General features: G+C 49.7%; 1 protein-coding gene across 1 annotated transcript in view; it reads left to right on the top strand.

Annotated features, from left to right (window-relative positions):
* CIB4 (calcium and integrin binding family member 4) overlaps nucleotides 1-17,250 on the top strand; it is a 47,652-nt gene extending 30,402 nt beyond the window's left edge. Inside the window, exons 4-7 of the mRNA XM_069495019.1 lie at nucleotides 6,877-7,018; nucleotides 14,948-15,057; nucleotides 15,786-15,874; nucleotides 17,220-17,250. Of these exons, the coding sequence (XP_069351120.1) occupies nucleotides 6,877-7,018; nucleotides 14,948-15,057; nucleotides 15,786-15,874; nucleotides 17,220-17,250 (372 nt within the window). The remainder of the gene's footprint in view (nucleotides 1-6,876; nucleotides 7,019-14,947; nucleotides 15,058-15,785; nucleotides 15,875-17,219) is intronic.
* Nucleotides 17,251-18,157: the final 907 nt, after the last annotated feature.

Consider the following 18,157-nt stretch of genomic DNA (forward strand, 5'->3'; position numbering starts at 1 on the left):
GTTCAATAACTTTAAGAAGATCTTTAAAAAAAAAAAAAGACGTTTAGTTTTTGGCAAGGACTGCAATCTTTTTATTGTCAACAAACTGTAGTTTCTATTTCCAAAAAAAAAAAAAAAAAACTCCCAGCATTTGGGGTTTATTTTCATCGTCTTTCATAGATGGAGATTGCACTACTGAGTTACCTGTATAAATTTCTGTGCTGACATGTTTATCTTCCCCTTGTTCAGAACGACTTCAAACTAGGGTACATGTTATTCTTGAAATGGAAGCATTGCTTTGTCAACTGTCACTTCCTTCCTCCTCTGGGGGATTGAAGACTTCTAAATGAGCGTGAAATTTAATGCAGACTATAACTCTCTGGATAGGTCCCAAAATTGACTGGTTCAGATTTCAGATTGTTAAAGTTACAGCATCAAAAATCTGGAATCCAGTAACCTGGGCCTGTGATCACTGAGTCTTGCTCTCTTAGCTGCCCCTTCTCGGTTGTTCTTCTGTCTGCCCCGGGCTGAGCCGGCCAGGACCTGAGGACTCAGGCTGGGCTGGCATTTGGTGCAGAGCAGAGAGCTCTGCATAGCACCATCGGGCCCCTTTGCCTGGATCTGCATATGTGCTAAGCGAAGCCTTGTCACGGGGGACTCGTGCCCTGGGACATCCGTCTGGGCAGTGACAAGCCAGTGAACCTGGGGGAGAAAGCAGCTGATCCTTGTTAGAACAGGGATGGGCCTGGGGCACTCTCCTGGCAGGTGCCCGCCAGGCCTCACAGAGAACTGTACCAGCTGCCCCTTGGCCCCCAGGGCCCAGACACAGCTCTGGTGACCCAGCCCTAGCCCTGCGTCCTCTCAGGCACAGTATCGCCTGTTCCCTACTCTGGCTGCTGCCCCTTCCCCAGCCTGAAGGCTCCATTCGGGGCTTCACCTTCCCATCCTGGCTCCTCCCTCCCGCTGTGTTCACTCCCACGGCCTTCTCCACGGCATCGCCCCTTCCTAGTGACAGAGAAGGTCACCACTAGATAGCACTGAGCTCGCACAGGCCACTTCTTAGTCTTCAATCTAGGTTCCATTTTGATACTATATGGCAAAAAATAATTTTATTGTAGTAAGAATTTATTTATTTATTATTTTTTTTGTGACAGGGTCTCACTGTGTGGCCAGGCTGGAGTGCAGTGGTGTGTAACTCCTGGGCTCAAGCGATCCTCCTGCCTCAGCCTCCCAACTGGCTAGAACTACAGATGCGACACCATGGCCAGCTAACTTAAAAAAAATTTCTGTGGAGAGAGAGTCTCACTAAGTTGCCCAAGCTGGTCTCAAAGTCCTGGCCTCAAACAATCCTCCCACCCCAGCCTCCCAATGTGCTGGGATTACAGGCGTGAGCCAATGCACCTGATCTAAAGTAAGAATTTTTAGGGGGATCCATTGCCAAGGTTTTCCACGTTTTAATGGTGATACGCTTGGCCTCCCTTACACCTTTCCTTTTGATGTTTATTTGGCACCACGTGCTTTTGTGGAAACGGGGCAAGGCACACTCAGGAGACTGGGATCTTAGGCTGGCTTTGCTACTCGCTGGCTGAGTGACCCTGGGCAAGTCCCTCCCCTTTCCCGGGGCCTCAGGTCCACATCTGTGAGATGAAGGGTCAGCCTAGATCACAGATCTCCAGCCACACTTCATCGAGCACTCCCAGCAATAGAAAAATCTGGAGCATGCACCCATGATATGTGTATATTCATCTATAAACCATACATTTAGTACTATACTAGTATGATGTAAATATGCAAAATAAAACATTTTAAAGGACAAGCTAAACATTACATAAAATATTCTAAAAATAAATTCCCCTTTATTATATATAACAAAAATTTCTTCCTTGCACTGGTTTATTGTTTGCATAAAATTAACAACAACACTGTAAGGAAAAGCAATGTGGTTGGATTTGCTTCATTATTCTTTGAAATCTTGTTTTAAGATTGAGATCGAGCCTTGCAGAGGTCTAGTAGTAGATTAGTTTATTTTTAATAGCCGTCATAATTGATCCAAAGAGAAGAAATGTATCATAGGCTGCATGAATTAAATCATGGTACTCATTTTCAACCCCATCCACCAATTCAAGGCTTTGGATAGAAATTAAACTAGTAATTGTCCGTCTTCCCTTATGCCAGGCAATGGCTCTTTCATGCTGAAAAGTGGAAAGTATCGCATTTTTATATTTTTAACAAGTGGACTCAAAATCCACTGACAGTCTTTATTTGGACAATTTTCAAACAGGTTAGAAAAATACGTTTCTATATTTTCAGGTATGCAGATGCAAGCATTTTTATAGGTGATACCACAAGATTTTAACAACAAAAATCCCATTTTCAAAATATTCTCTTCAAAGCATGAGATTCTTTAGGAAAGCAATAATGATAAAATGGGTCACATTTATCTTGAAGAGTCAAATGAATTTGAGTTCTTTTTTTGGTGTATATCTGCTAGGTAGCAAACTGCCAATGGCCACTTGTCATTACGAAAACGTCAGCAAATTTGGAACATTTGTCTTTTTGTGCAAGAAAAATGTAGAACTCATCTTTAAGTATGATGGCTCTTTTAAGAACTCTTCCAAGAGATGACCAGCAAATCTCCCTGCAGTTCAGAAGATTTTTATAGTCACTTTTCTTCTGATTACAAATCACTGTATAAGTTTTACTATATTTTAAACTTTTTTTTTTTTTAAGAACCGTTTCAATGCATCCTGTTGTGCGTTGTATATTTCTGGATTGGCCTTCTTGACTGCGGTAGCCTGCAGGGAGTCAGTTCACTCGTGTTGCTGTTCCTGCGCCCTCACCCCAGAATCCTTTCAGCACGGAGCAGCCACTCCATCAATGAGTGCACTCGATTTTCCCCAGAAGTGGTGTTTTTATTAAAGAAGTAATTTACCGTTCAGTCCGTATCTTCTTTCCTTTATTGGCTCACACAAATGTGGTTCTTCTAGGAAAATTATGTTAGAAACATCTATACTTTTATATAACTATTTAGCAAAGTTTCTGCAGTGTGACATTTGTTCGAATGCTTATTTCTCTACACCCTCAGCAATATTTCCTCTGTGCTTGCCACGTTGTGTTGTATCTACTGTTCTTGCTACCACACCGACTGCCCTGTTTCCAGTCTCTCTAAGACAAGGGACGTGTGCGTGTCTCTGTATGTATAGATAAGAGTCCTGTGACGTGGGTCTAAGGGTGAGTGTGTCGGTGTCCTGGCAACCACCTCCCTCCCACCACTTCCAGCAGGGCCAAGCAAGGGGGACGCCCCCAGGGAAAGGAAGAGCGGTGTCTCATTCTAGGCTGGATCCGTGCTTAGGCGTGAGGTTGCTGACCTGCCTTGCACCTGTCTGAGCACAGGAGAAGAGAATGGTGCAGGGACTTCTTGTTCTGTCTGCCTGGATTCTCATAGTTTCTACCTCAGGGAGAAGAACTCATATTTGGAGTAGGAGAGGTTTCAGCACTGATGTTTTCTTGTTGTTCACTTGCATTTGCATTATAAGCATGAACGTCAATCCTGGTTTCCTTGCAGGAATCTTGTTAAGCTATGGATCCATTTGTAAGAGTTAATGTACTTAAAATTTGGTAAGGTAATCTGTAAAGCCACTTAGCTAGGTACATGTGACTTGGAAGGCATCACAGCAGATAACCCTTACCAGCGTAATTTGAGGCAGTCAAACTAAGCATTTCTGGGCGTGTTGGGGTGGAAGGATGGAGAAACCAGGCAGAGCAGGAGCCTGTTTGGAGGTTCTAGCTGGGCAGCCTGAATTGTCCTGGCCCCTGGCCACTCCTGGAACATATATATGAGATATAGATAATTACACATAAAAATAATATATTAATATATAATTGTATATAACAAATATATAATTATATACAAGACAAGTACATATATTATTATAATATATTAGTTATATATTAACATATGTTAATTATATATCATTACATGTTTACATAATGATTATATGTTAATATGTAATTGTAGTAAATAATTAATTTATAATTGTAGTAATACTGATTATATTATTTATATATCAACACTAATAAAATATATATATATATATATATATATTTTTTTTTTTTTTTTTTTGAGACAGAGTCTCGCTCTGTTGCCCAGGCTAGAGTGAGTGCTGTGGCGTCAGCCTAGCTCACAGCAACCTCAAACTCCTGGGCTTAAGCGATCCTACTGCCTCAGCCTCCCGAGTAGCTGGGACTACAGGCATGCGCCACCATGCCCGGCTAATTTTTTCTATATATATTTTTAGTTGTCCATATAATTTCTTTCTATTTTTAGTAGAGACGGGGTCTCGCTCTTGCTCAGGCTGGTCTCGAACTCCTGACCTCGAGCGATCCACCCGCCTCGGCCTCCCAGAGTGCTAGGATTACAGGCGTGAGCCACCACGCCCGGCCTAATAAAATATATTGATATATATAATAGACTCTGTCACGTGGGGACCTTATTTCCAGGGCAGATTTCTGGAAGTGCCCGTTTGCTAAGGCTGCCATACCAGTGAACAACAGAAACGTACCGTCTCATCATTCTGGAGGGAGAAGTCTGAGATTGAGGTGTGGGCAGGGCTGGTTCCTTCCGAGAGCTGGGAGGGAGACTGCCCCAGGCCTCTCCCCTGGCTTCGGGAGGTTTTCTGGCAAGCTCTGTGTCCTGTGGCTTGCAGATGCGTCACTCTGACCTTTGCCTCCATCTTCATGTGGTGCTATCCCTGAGTGTGTCTGTGTCCAAATTTCTCCTTTTTATAGGGACACCAGTCATGTCAGATCAGGGGCTCAGCCTACTCCCTATGACTTCGACTTAACCCCTATCTAATTACATCTACAACAACCCTATTTCCAAATAAGGTCACATTCTGAGGTGCTGGGGGTTAGGACTTCAACATACAGATTTTGGGTAGGGGGGAGACATAATTCAACCTGTATCATAGACCACATCCCAGGCCTTCTAGAACAAGGTATCTGAGGGTGGGTGCTTAGAATTCTGTGTGTGTACATAGTGTATTCTATGCACCACAGTATGGTGAACACATTTTTTTTTTTTTGTAGCTTTTAAAAATATTGTGGTAAGCACACTTAATGTGAAAGATACGCTCTTAATAAATTTTTCAGTGGACAGTATTGTGGACAATAGGCACAATGCTGCACGGCAAATCATCTCTAAAATTCATGTTGTTAACAATGACCCCAGGTGTGACTCATATGCTAACTAAAGTTCAAGAACTACATGGCCACCCGGGGTGACACAGAATGTCCCCTCTCCCACCTCAAATACACAGGGATACAAATAGAAGAAAACTATACATTTGAATATGTAGCTGAGTTCAAAAGAAATGAAAGAGAAATTTTCATGGGCCAAAACCGGAGAAATCAGAACCAGAGAGCTAAGCATTGGCTGACAGCAGGCGGCCCATAGGAGTAGACAGTGGTCCAGAGCCCTGGGGCTGCGGCAGGTGTTCCAATTCCCTTGGTGGAGTTGTGTGCTTGAAGTTAAAGAGCTGGAGCTAACCCTTCTGCACGAAGCCTGGAGCCACGAAGAGATGTCTTGTCAGGGAAAAGGGGAGGAAACAGTCAACTGGAGAGGACATTTCCTCAACTAACTAGAAATTTGGAAGATTGAGGAACTCCTGGCCTCTCACCTCTGCCATGTGAATTCACAGGATGAAGGAACCTTCTTAGCTGAGGTGCATGTGAGGACAGGGAACCTGGGCTGAGGTGAGGGATGCATCAGGTCGTTCTGGAACACTGGAGCAGGGCCGGGATTGGACAGCCTGCAGGCCTGGGACATGCAAGGCTGGGCCCCTGAGCAGTGAAGGGAAAGGATCCCTGGGAGGCAGAATGGGTTAGGGGCACAGAAAGTGGGTGAGGAGGGCACCGAGGTGAACTTGTCAAGCTTGTTCTGTGCAATCCTTCCTTTAAGCCTCATAAGACCTGCCCACCACCCCTCCACCCTGAAGCATATCCAACTGCCGCTTCCTGGGGCCACAGGGGGAGTAGCAAGGCAGCCTTAGAGAGCCCTCCCAAGCTGGCAGAGAAGTGGCTGGGTGTCGCAAGCCCAGGCCATGGGTGTCAGCAGAGAAGGGTCTTCATGTGCCATATGTGACACTGGCCAGGCCCAGTTTAGAAGACCCAGGGTGTCTAAAATCACATGACCCTTACTCGTTTGGGGAACTAATTTGAGAAATAGTTGGGTTTAAAAATGAAAATTGCCATGGCGATTATGACATCTATAGTAGTTAGGTAATAACTACCTCCCATTTGCTGAATGTTATTCACTGGGCACTGTGCGACTGTAAACCTATCCTGTTGAGTGCTCACGGCAATCCTACTGGGTAGATATAATTTTTATCCCACCCTGTCGTGGAGATGAGAAACCTTAGGCACTGGGGGATTATATAATTTGTCTAAACTGAGTTCATGAACTAGTAAACAGTGAAGGCCTGGACTCAAAAACCTGGGCCTGTTTGACATCCCCATCAATATGTTGGCCATGGCTAACTCTGGGGAGCGGATTACAGATGGTTTTTATCCTATTCTTATGCTTTTTTGTGTTTGCCAAGTTTTCTCCATAAAATGGAGAAAAGTTAACAACCATAAAAAGAATAACACAACCAAAAAATGAGCCTTTGGAATGTGTGTGCAGGAGGAGATGGTGGTGGGGAGGGTGAGGTCAGGCAGGGTCCCCTATGGCCCCCATCGTGCCCAGGGTCCTGGCTCTCAGAGCCAGCACCTGCTCCGATATTTAGGTTGTGGCTCTTCTCAAACCCGGGACCGGACACAGTGCTTGTGACAGAGGAGAGAGGCTCAGGGAGATGTGAACCTACCCTGAAAGACCTCTTGCCTCCCGCCCATCCGCAGGTTAACCCCTTCAGAGACCGCATCTGCAGAGTGTTCTCGCACAACGACGTGTTCTCCTTTGAGGACGTGCTGGGCATGGCCTCCGTGTTCAGCGAGCAGGCCTGCCCCAGCCTGAAGATCGAGTACGCCTTTCGCATCTACGGTGGGTGCTGTGGGGTCGGGGGGGGGGGGATGAGGTTGGGGGGGGAAGGGCCGAAGAGGGTGCACTACATATGGAATCCATCAACATCAGTCGTCGACGGGAGGGTGCTAGCTGGCGTTTGCCTGGGCATTTGTGGGTACGTATCATGTTTTGCAGGTACCGAGGAATAGAAAAAACTGATTCAGAACTGTGACTCCAGTGGATAGCTGCCCTCCTCTCCATGCCGTCAGAGGCCAGTGGAGTCATGCATGTTAACATTTGGTGGTAGAGTGTGGGCGTGCAAGGGGGAACTACATATGGGTATAAAGGGGCTATGCTTGTTTGGCAGAAGGAAGACAGAATGGGAAGTTAAGAAAACTTGAAATGAACTAGCCGAGCCGCCAAATGGCTGAGCAATCTAGGACAAATCATTTCACTTTTCTGGGCTCCATTTTTCTCATCTTTAAAATGAGGGGGTTGAGAGAGATAATCTCTGAGTCCTTTGACATTTTTTTGGTCTCTGAGTCTGTCTGGGGCAGTCCTTAGTCTCTGCTAAAGTTCTGCCCTTCTCCAGGCAAATGTCCTCTTAGCACAGCTGGGGTGCACGGAATGCTCAAACGGAATCAAAGGGAAAGAAAGAAAGAAATGTTGAGAAGCCTTCAAACAGACCGTGTGCGAGGCTTTAGTACATCACGATGACTCTTTGGCCCCAAAGGACTTGCACATGTGGACTTGCACCTTTCGGCATCTCACCTGCCTTCCTTTCCTGCTGGGTCCTCCCCCTCTCTCCACACGGTGGACGCCATCTTATTTCCGCCTCACTCAAGTGGACTTGGGTAGAATGGAGTAGACGAGTTCTAAGCCAGATGGGCCTATGAGGGCTCAGTTTTCTCATCTGTAAAAAGGACTTAGCAATACCATTGTGTCCTGTATGACCTCAGGTTGGGAAGCCAGTCAGCACACATGAAATCACAGATATTCCCTCCCGAGAGTGGCTGAGGAAGCTCCTATCATACTGTTGCTCCTGCAGACAGCAACTGCAGACTCTAAACGAAATATAAAATCAACTAGCTGATAACACTGGGAAGCTGCCAAAGCAGATAGAGTCTAGAGAGCTTTGACACTTGGAAGAAGACAACCGTACTGAATGGGTTCTGTCCTGCCACCTTTTTTTTTTTTTTTAATCTTTTTAGCTTGAAGGTGGGCTTCAGTGAGTGGCTCATGCAGGCTGATGGAAACACTGAACTCTTTCTGACTTGAAGAGATAGAGAGTTCGAGGCATCCACAGCCCCTGCAAAGTGAAGGAAGAGGCCGTAAAAGAAGAAAGACAGACAGGGAGTCCAAATTCTGTGCATAAACTACGCTCGAATCTTTCTGACCTCTAGACCACAAACACAAGGGCGGCCCAGCTAAGGACAAAAGCACTGGACTGAGGTTGGAGCTGCCACCACCACATCTTAACAAGGCCCATGAGTGACAGGATTTCATTTTGAGTCCCACTCATTGCCTGATAAAACCAAAACTTCAGCACTCTTTGAAGGAATCCAGAGTCTCCACAACAAAACATTTATAATGTTCAAGAGGCTACCCAAAATTACTCAATGTACAGTTTTTTCTTAAAAAAAATTGATGCATTATCAAGAATGGAGACTGAGCGACATGACCCAGATGTTGGAATTAGCTAAGGATTTTTAAATAGCTATTATTACTATATTAGTCAGGATTCTCCAGAGAAACAGAATAGGATGTGTGTGTGTGTGTGTGTGTGTTTATATAAAGAGAGAGAGAGAAAGAGAGAGAGTTTTTTAATAGGAATTGGCTCATGTGATTATGGAAGTGGAAAGTTCCATGACCTGCTGTCTGCAAGCTGAAGAACCAGGAAAGCTGTGGTGTTCAGTCTGAAGGCCTGAGAATCAACAGCACCAATGTCTGAGGGCAGGAGAAGATGGATGCCCCAGCTCAGAGATTACCAATGAACCCTTCCTCCACCTTTTTGTTCACTGGGCCTTCAACAGATTAGACAATGCCCATCCTCACTGGCTAGGCTGATATTCCTTACTCATTCTATTGATTCAGATGCTAATCTCTTCCAGAAACACCCCCACAGACACACCCAGAAATAATGTGTGACCAGCCATCTGGGCATCCCGTAACCTAGTCAAGTGGACACATAACATAAACCATGCCCAATGATGTGGGGGGAAAAGTACTCATTTCAAAAAGAGGGAAAATCTAGCAGAGAAATAGAAACTATAAGAAAGAATCAAATGGAAAATATAGAACTGAAAAATAAAGTATCTGAAATAAAAATTCACTGGATGGGCTTAACAGGAGAATTGAGATAACAGAAGAAAGAGTTGGAAAACTTGAAGATAGACCAATAGAAATAATCTAATCTGAAGAACAGAGAGAAAAAATATTGAGCGGGAAGAACAACAGAGCCTCAGGGACATGTAGGACAACATAGAAAGGTCTAACATATATTTGCTTGGAGTCTCAAAAGGAGAGGAGAGAATGAATGGGACAGAAAAGATATTTCAAGACATAATGGCCCCAAATGTCCTAAATTTGATGTGACACAAATTTACACAAGCTCCAAGCAGGATAAGTACAAATGCAATTACATCACCAAATTCTGCTGGCTTTGTAGACCCCACCTATCCACACCAGTCTTCCTCTTTCCTTATCCCAAGTATTTCTGGGAGTCCCCAATGCATCCAAGGAGTTTGAGTCCACTAGCTGCCACTCCTCTCTGCCAGGCTCCCACCACAGGTGGCAGCTGTGCTGGCTCAAGCCCCTGGCAGTGCTCTTCTGGCTGAGGAAGCCCCTCTGGGGAGATGCTGGCCCAGGCTCCATGCTCATGTCAGCCAAGAGTCTGCAGGTTGCAAGTCACAGAAACTTACCTACATAAAAGCATCTGATGAGGAACAGCAGTATATTCATTTTCTATTGCTGTGTTACAAATTATCACAAACTTAGAGGCTCCAGATGACACACATTTATAACCTCAGAGCCTCTGCAGGCTAGGAGTCCAGGCATGGCTTAGTTGGGTCTTCCTCTTAGGGTTTCACAGAGCTACGATCAAGGTTCTGGCCAGGCTGCCTTTGCCTTTGGAGAGTGCTTGACTGGAGAAGAATCTACTCACAAGCTCACTTGGGTTGCTGGCAGAATTCATTTCCTCGTGTCGACAGAGCTTAGGTTCTGCCTTCTTGCTGGATCTCAGCTAGAGGCTGCCCTCAGCCCCTTGCTACAACGGCCACTTGCTTCTTCAGGGACAGCCAGGGAGAGAGTCTCTTGAGTCACCCTGTTGACAAGAGTCTTATATGGCAATGTGATCATGGAAGTGACACTCCATCACTTTGGCAAATTCTATAGGTTGGAAGGAAGTCCCAATTCCCACCCGCACTAAAGGGGGTGGGGATTATACAAAAACATGAACCCCAAGAGATGTGGATCATGGGAGCAGGGCACTAGAGTGTGTCCACCACAAGCAGCATGGAGCCCACAGAGGAAGGGAGGCTTCCTGGGGGCCTAGGTGCAGCTGGAAAGGGTCAGGAAGAGAGGCAGCTACTTCTTGCTTTCCATGGCGCCTCTCTCATCTCTACTTCTCCCTCTGAACCTTCTCCTTCTGCACATCTGACTTCTATGCCTCTGTGCCCATGGGCCAAAGACGACTCCCCAGCCCCCCACATGGCCTGCAGGTTTCACTAGGACCAGCCACAAGCACTTCCATCTCTCCCTTCCATTTTCTCAGGAGACACTGATGGCCCATCTGAGCCAATGATCTAGCTGCCCCTGGGCTGTGTGATCAGACTTCTCTGTCAACTACAGCCGAAAAAGAAGCAGAAGCAGAGCCGCAGAAACAAGCATGGCTCCAGGGGCCTGCCACTTGGGGGTGGGGACACGTCTCAGTGATGGGAGAGTGTAGGCTGGGCACGTGTCCCAGAAGATGTCTGCTTCAGCTGTCTTTCCATGGTTTCCTGAGCTAAACAAAAACACCCCAGCCCTTCAGGAGCTAGGAGAGCAGCAGGTTCTCTTTGGACTTTAAGGCACAGTAGCTAAATCGTGTTCAGCTCTGAGGTGGGGAGAACACCTGTGGTCCCGAGAGGTCAGACTGAGAGCCTTAGGGCAGTTTGAGGACCAGACACCACAATGTCTTTGTGTCTTCCTCCACCTGCTCTGTCCAGGCCCCCTCAAGCATACAGTCTCCTTCCTCCTAGAGCTCGAGCACAAAAACAAAAAGCTCAAAGCCTTCATGCAAATCACCTGTGCAAATAGATGCCCAGGGACTCATAAACTCCCAGCCTGCATCAGACAGACTCAGACAAATCCAAATTCTCTTCGGTCCCCGAAGATTTGTTACCTGACAGAGCTGTCGGCGGGATTAGAGGTGGGACATGTGAATCCCGAGGCTGGTGCCTGGCAGCTGGCAGCTGTGTACTAAGTCAAGACGGGTGTGGTCTGCAGCGAAGGGAGAAGAAGAGGAATTAAAAAAAGAGAAAGGAGACAGAGCAGGAAAAAAGAAGACAGTCGTGGTGACGGTCATGGCGGTGACTATCAGCAAAAGTCCAAAGACCTATCTCAACGCTCTGACCCCTTGTCCAAGTGTAGCCCAGGGACCAGCAGCGTCCACACGGCCAGGAAGCTTATTGTTATAGCAACGCAGAAGATCAGGCCCCGCCCCACACCCACTGATCGGATTCCTCTGCACCTTGGAGTTTCAGAAGCGCTGCTCTAACCCACTGGCTCTCGAGCTCGGCAGCACTTTGGACCCACCTGGGAGCTTTTTTAAAAAAAACAGACGCTTGGGCCCCAGCTCCAAAGACTTGATGTAACATATGTCCCGGTTGTTGGGCTTTTTCAAAGCTCCCCGGGTGATTCTAACGTGCGGCAGAGTTTGAGAGCTATTGCGCCAGCCTCCTACATCAGTGAGGATTGCATGCAGTTATGTGGAACGGTATCCACGGGGAAGGAGAGGAAAAGAAAGGAAGGTCTGGACTCAGGCAGTCCAGAGCTGAGGCGGTAACTCCAGGGAGTAACCAGGGGCCCAGGCTCCTTCAAGCCTCCTGACCTGCTAACGGTAGGGGACCATTGTCCTCATGGTCACAAAATGTTTCTGTGCCCACAGGCATCTCAGCTTCATTCTAGGAAGGGAAAAAAGGGGACAGGAGAAGGGATAAGGACAAAGCGTACATCCAACATCCACAGGCACAAAGTCCACTCTCCTTTCACAAGCTCTCTTGGAGGCCCCACCCAGCAGCTCCAGTTTATATTTAGTTGGCCAGAAGTATGTCACATGGTCACGCATAGCTGCAAGCGACACTGAAATGCTGTGTGTTTTAAGCCAGTCATGGTGTCGTTCAGAAAAAGGGCTTCAGTCCTGTTAGTAAGAAGGACAGGGAGAGTGACTATTGGTCAAGAGTCCGGAAGGGCCGGACACATCTCCCTGGTAGTTACGTGCCGGGCTCCAGTTTCTGCTTTGAGTGACACTCTAGCCTCCAACTGCTCGATCCCCGCTCTCTGCACTGCAGGGGGGATTTTCTGGTCAGAGACCACCCTCCCCGCCGTGCTTGCTCCCGTCAGCACAGCCCCCACCACATCTGAGTTACCCCAGCACGTGCCAGAGTATCAGCGGCAGGTCCTCCCACACCTGCCCAGGACCTGACCTGCCACAAGGGGTGGTGGCTGGGGACAGGCCAGGAAGGAAACCTCGTTTCTCCTGGGAATAGCAATGGAAGCTTATTCCCCCTTACTGGACCAAACGGTTGATTTTTGTGACAGTACTGTGTCAACTTCAAGGAGTAAGAACAACAGAGACATCGGGATGATGATGGTAAAAGTCTTCTGGGGGGACCTGAAGGCTGAGCCCAAACTTAACCAGCTCTCCAAGGCCCCCCACCCCGTTGTTGGGAAACAGCAGGAGGAAGGCTCCAGCCCCTCCTGAGTGGTCCGAGGCTGCAGGTCCTGAGGCTGCCGGGGCCACGTGCGCTGGCCAGCGCCCCCACTCCCAGCCCCCGGCCCGCCCCCAGGCTGTTCTGACCTTGCACCCCCAAAGGAGCGGAACTGTCCGGGACTACATTTTACTGTAGCAAATTGTTCTGCTTCCAGATGGCTTGGGACCAAAGCCATGTCATTTGCCGCAGTCTCTGCATACGGGAGTTGGGCCAGCAGGATGCCTGGGGACACTGCAGGGTGTCCAGGAGATGCTGTAGGCTTCTCACCAGCAGTGCGGTGACACTGCGGCTGTCCACTGCCTGCAGACCCCTCTGTCGGTCCCTCCGCCCCATTCACCTGCTCTGAACCATTTCCCATGGCGGGCGACAGCAGAGCTGGGCAGGGGGACCTTCAACACACGTCTCGGGCCTTGGTCTCGGGCCGTGGGGCTGATAAACATTCAGCCAGGAGAGAGGCCCTGCTGACGGAGTGAGGGGGGTGCTTGTACCTTCCACACCCACACCCTGCCTTGGGGAACAGAGACAAGTCTCGGCTCTACCACTGAAGGACCCTGTGACATCAGCAAACCCTGGGCCTCAGTTTCCCTAGGAGCCCGATATAGCTCCAGCTCCCATTCTTTAAGGTGGGCTTACGCAGTCTCCATGGTTTGCATTTTCAGTATTTAGCAATCACCAAATGATGTGGAATTGAGCCTCTACTATATCTGATAAGTTAATATCTTCTATATTCTAAATCCCATTCCAGGTGACGGCCATGTATTTTCCTATTTAATCTTCACAGAAACTCTGTGGAGGTACTGCTATTACTCCCATTTTACAGATGAGGAAACTGAGGCTCAGACTATGAATTAGGATTAAAATTTGGTAGCCAATGACAGGAAACCCCAAGTAACAGTGGCTTAAGCAAGATAGCCCCTAAGGTGGCTGAAAGCTATGTATCTATTCCTCTAACACGAAGAAGTCCAGAGGTAGTTGTGCACAGTGGCTCTAAAGCTCTCAGCATCAGGGACCCAGGTTCCTCCTCTTTTGTCACTTTATCCTCCATTCCCAAGGTCACCTCATTGTCCCAGAGGACTAAACCTTCTCTTTAGAGACAGTCCCAGAAGGTTCCTGCACCTCTTCTGCTTATATCTCATTGGCCAGAACTTAGTCACATGTCCATATCTGGCAGCAAGGGAGGCTGGGAAGTGTAGCGTTTTTTTTGAATGATCCTCTGCCTGCTAAAAGTGGGCATTTTGTTGCAATAAAGGCAGTTATGGGTGGTTAAGAACATAGACTGCCCACTGAGGCAGACTGCCTGGGTTCAGTCCTGTTTCAGTGTGTGACCTTGAGTAGTTCACTCACTCATTTATTCTGCAGCTATTCACTGGGCATCTACTCTGTCCCAGGCACTGTTCTAGGAGCCAGGGATACAGCAGTGAACAAAAAGACAAAAATGTGTGCCCCTGTGGAATTTGTATCCTGGTGGAGGGAAATAAACGAGCTAATGAGGAAAACTGTTAGGGAGTATTCGGTGCTGGGAGAACGCAGCAGGGAAGGGGCAGGAAGTGCAGTTTTACACTGACGTTGGGTGGTGCCCAGGGGTCTCTGGGTGAGCGTGCTCCAGGGAGGAGGGACCTCCATGCAAAGGCCCCGAGGCAGGGGTGCACCTGGCTTGGTGGCAGACCAGCAAGGAGGCAGAGCGAGGGCAGGCCCCGGGCTCTGCTCTGGGTGAGGTGGGGGCTGTGAGAAGTGGATGACGAGGGAGGAAAGAAGGATGATAATCCAATCCCCGGCTGCCGAGTTGAGAATACCTGAAGGGGCAGAGAGGGAGCAGGAACTGAGCAGGAGGCTGCCAGGACAAGCAGAGAGAGGTGATGGGGTGGAGGCAGGACAGTGGGAGTGATCAGAGTCCTGTGCACTGTCTTTTGAAGGGGAGCTGGGAGGATTTGCCTCAAGGTCACGTCCTGTTCAGCCCCCAACTCCCTCTCACACAGGCCCTGCCTCCTCTCTGCAGATTTTAACGAGAACGGCTTCATCGATGAGGAGGACCTGCAGAGGATCGCCCTGCGCCTGCTCAACACTGACGACGTGTGTGAGGACCTGCTGATGGACCTCACGAAACACGTGTGTGCCTGGGGCAAGGGGGTCGGTGTGTCACCCAAACCCCGGGATATCAGGCACCCTCTGGAAGAGACCCAGGGCCAAGCCTGAGGCAGGTGGCATCTCATCCTGTGGTGCACGTGTTCCCTGGGGGCTGCCTGGGGTCAGGCAGCTCGAGGTGCCCTGAGGAATGGGCACACATCCAGAGGCAACTGCCCCTCCATTTTCTGTCCCTCCTCCAGGACCCTTCTAGGGTCCCAAGAACAGTGTTGCCAACCCACCCACTCCAAGGGGCCTCCTACCAACACGGTGGTCACCATAGGTGGATGAGCCAACAGCAATGGGCAACAGATGGACACGTCACACGCCCCCTCCCCACATTGCCCAGTGAGACACAATGCCTGGGTGTCCTAGGGTGACAAGACGTGACAGCACCCCTGCAAACCCAAGACAGGGCGTGCATCTTTGTTCTCAAACCATGACAACAGTCAAGCGTCATGGTCTGGGCGGGAACTAGGAGGAAGATAAAAGCATGAGCACTGTTGTCACTTCTGCCTCCCTGCCCTTGTCACCTGGCCCTTGCAGCGCAGAGCCCCTGCCTGCGCTGAGAACCTGCTTCCCGAGGGTCAGGGGGCCTGGCCCTGGCATCTGGCAGCCACCTGGCTTGTGGCCTCTCTCCCTCCCTCCTCCTGTGTCCCCATCTCACTGCCTGACACCAGGTTCCACTCAGCCCCTTCCGTGCCCCCGGCCAGGTCCTGAGCGAGTCGGATCTGGACAATGACAACATGCTGTCCTTCTCAGAGTTCGAACACGCGATGGCCAAGTCTCCAGATTTCATGAAGTAAGGAGTTCTGCAGGGGAAGGGGCTGCCCAGAACAGTAGGGGGCAGGAAGAGTCCCCCGGTCTCCCCTCGACTGAGGGGGCATCTCAGTCTTCTCAAGGAGGTTGTGAGTTTCCAGGGCACTTGGCAGATTTTTCTAGAATCAGCGAAACTGGGGCTTCTGAGAAATACTACGGAGTAGTAAAAGGCAGAGGGGAGAACCGGATTCCAGGCTTTGCAATGACATGAGAGGTCGGTCCGGCCTCAGGAGCATGGCCCATGACAGTGAGCACAGCTGTGTGTCCCTCCTGGCCACTGCTGGTCCTGCTCCCCTCCCCCACCGCCCCATCGGTCCCTTGGAGTTGGGGGTTTGTGCGGGGCTGTGAAGGTGCTGGTGGTGGAGCTCGTGGAAGAAAAGAAACGTGAGGAGAGAAGCACCCAGTTCTACATCCTGGAGCAGGAAGGGGCCCTAATGGTCAACTCAAGTGCCCTTGAGATGATCGGCCATCTCCACATCTCCCCAGCCTGTAGAACAGTCTGTTCTGGATCCTTCCAGTTACGGGAGACGCACTCCCTCTGGAGGCAGCCCTGTCCTGGCCTTTGTCACCTGTGCTGGCCTCTGCGGACGTGTTGCCTACTCCTGAGTCCCATGCTGCCCCTCGGCCTCATGGTCTAGGTGATGGCAAGGACGTGTGCCTACAGGAGATGTTTTAGCAAACAAACCCCAACAGAACGCAGAGCTAGACCTCAGCGAGCACCAGGGCAGGGGCCGAGACAGCTCAGTCCCTCTCTGTGCCAGCGTCCCTGCCTCTGCCCTCAGTCCCCCACGCTCAGCTTACCCCGCACGCCAGCAGTCCCCAAACACGCCTCCCTGCAGTAGGCAGGTTTCTATCTCCTTGGGTTTGAATGACGTTCAGTGACTTCTAAGTGATGTCCCTCAGCTCTGACTGCACATTCCCGGAGAGAGAATCCGCCTGGCCGTAGTCAGAGGTCCCGCCCTCTTCCAGCCACCTGGGTGAGCGAGGCCTCCACGCCAGCACTCTTGCCAGGGGGCTGGGGCTTGGCTGCACCCTCCTTAGGGACCCAAACCAGAGGAGATTCCTCGTCTTCCATGACAGCCCAGCACGTAATGGAAGCTGGAATCCTGCGTGCCCCGAGTTTCTCTCTGAATCGCTCCCTGCTTTCCCCTGACTGCAGCACAGCAAGGTGCCGAGACCCTTTGCATTCTGGTGATGCTAAAAGGAGCTTTTGAGAAAGGGACTTGAGACTTGGGCCGGGGAGGGCGCCTCTCGACTGCTGTCAGCCCCAGAGTCAGAGGGCCCCTGAGAACTGCAGGCTCAGCGGCTCACAGAATTCTTTCCTCCAGCTCCTTTCGGATCCACTTCTGGGGCTGCTGACGAGGCAGCCAGCACAGCGAGCACCAGATCCGGCAGCCAGCCTCGAGGGATGCCCTGGGAATCCACCCCCTGCAGACACTGAGGGTTCTGCTTTGAAGTATGACTTTGTCCCAGCCCTCCCTCACCTCTCGAATATTGTTTATTAAATAAAACACAAGCAAAGCCTTGGCCTGTCAGTGCTTCACTGTTTAAACGCAGGATCATATACAAGTACTTTGCATTAAGAACTGCTCATTCAGGGCTTAAATTTGCAGTGACGCCAGCCAAGCTGGGATGGCAGTCTTTCCAAGGGCAGGGTTCACTGCTCGGCCTAGATCACAGCAGAGGACGGGGCCAAATGGGGTGAAGTTCACTAGGAAAATACATGTCCCTCCCTCCCGTCCCCAGAACCCCCGCCCCGCATCCCGCAGGCAGATGCGCACAGGCTGTGCACAGAGCAGTCATCCCAGCCGGGGCCTGGCTCCCCAGTCCTCTCCCAAGGGAGAAGACATCTCGGCCCCAGTGGCACCCCCAGGCCCTTGGGATGGGACAGCGTGTGACCAGCGATCAGGGTTTATTTGCTTTGCTATTCGGCCAAGCTCTGGAATGAATTTGGCCACCACAGAGACCCTTCAGGCCCAGCTAATTGGGATTTTAAGACACAGAGGCAGCCCCTCATGGAGAGCTGTCGGATGCCCACCTGATGGGCACATGGTTTCTCTTATCTATGCTGTCCTCGGGGAGGTGTCCAGATAATGCCACAGAGGCAGGGCTGTTTCAGCCTCAGTTATACTTGAACCTTGCTGTGGTCCCCTTGCCTTCAGGGCCTGACTCACCCATTCAGGAGCGATAAGTGGCCCGTTGCTTAATGGGGTCCCCTTGATCAAATCCAGGAGGTGCTGGAATACTGGAGAAGTCCTGTGGTGCA

Source organism: Eulemur rufifrons, chromosome 19, assembly GCF_041146395.1.
Source record: "Eulemur rufifrons isolate Redbay chromosome 19, OSU_ERuf_1, whole genome shotgun sequence".
NCBI classification, from domain to species: Eukaryota; Metazoa; Chordata; class Mammalia; order Primates; family Lemuridae; genus Eulemur; species Eulemur rufifrons.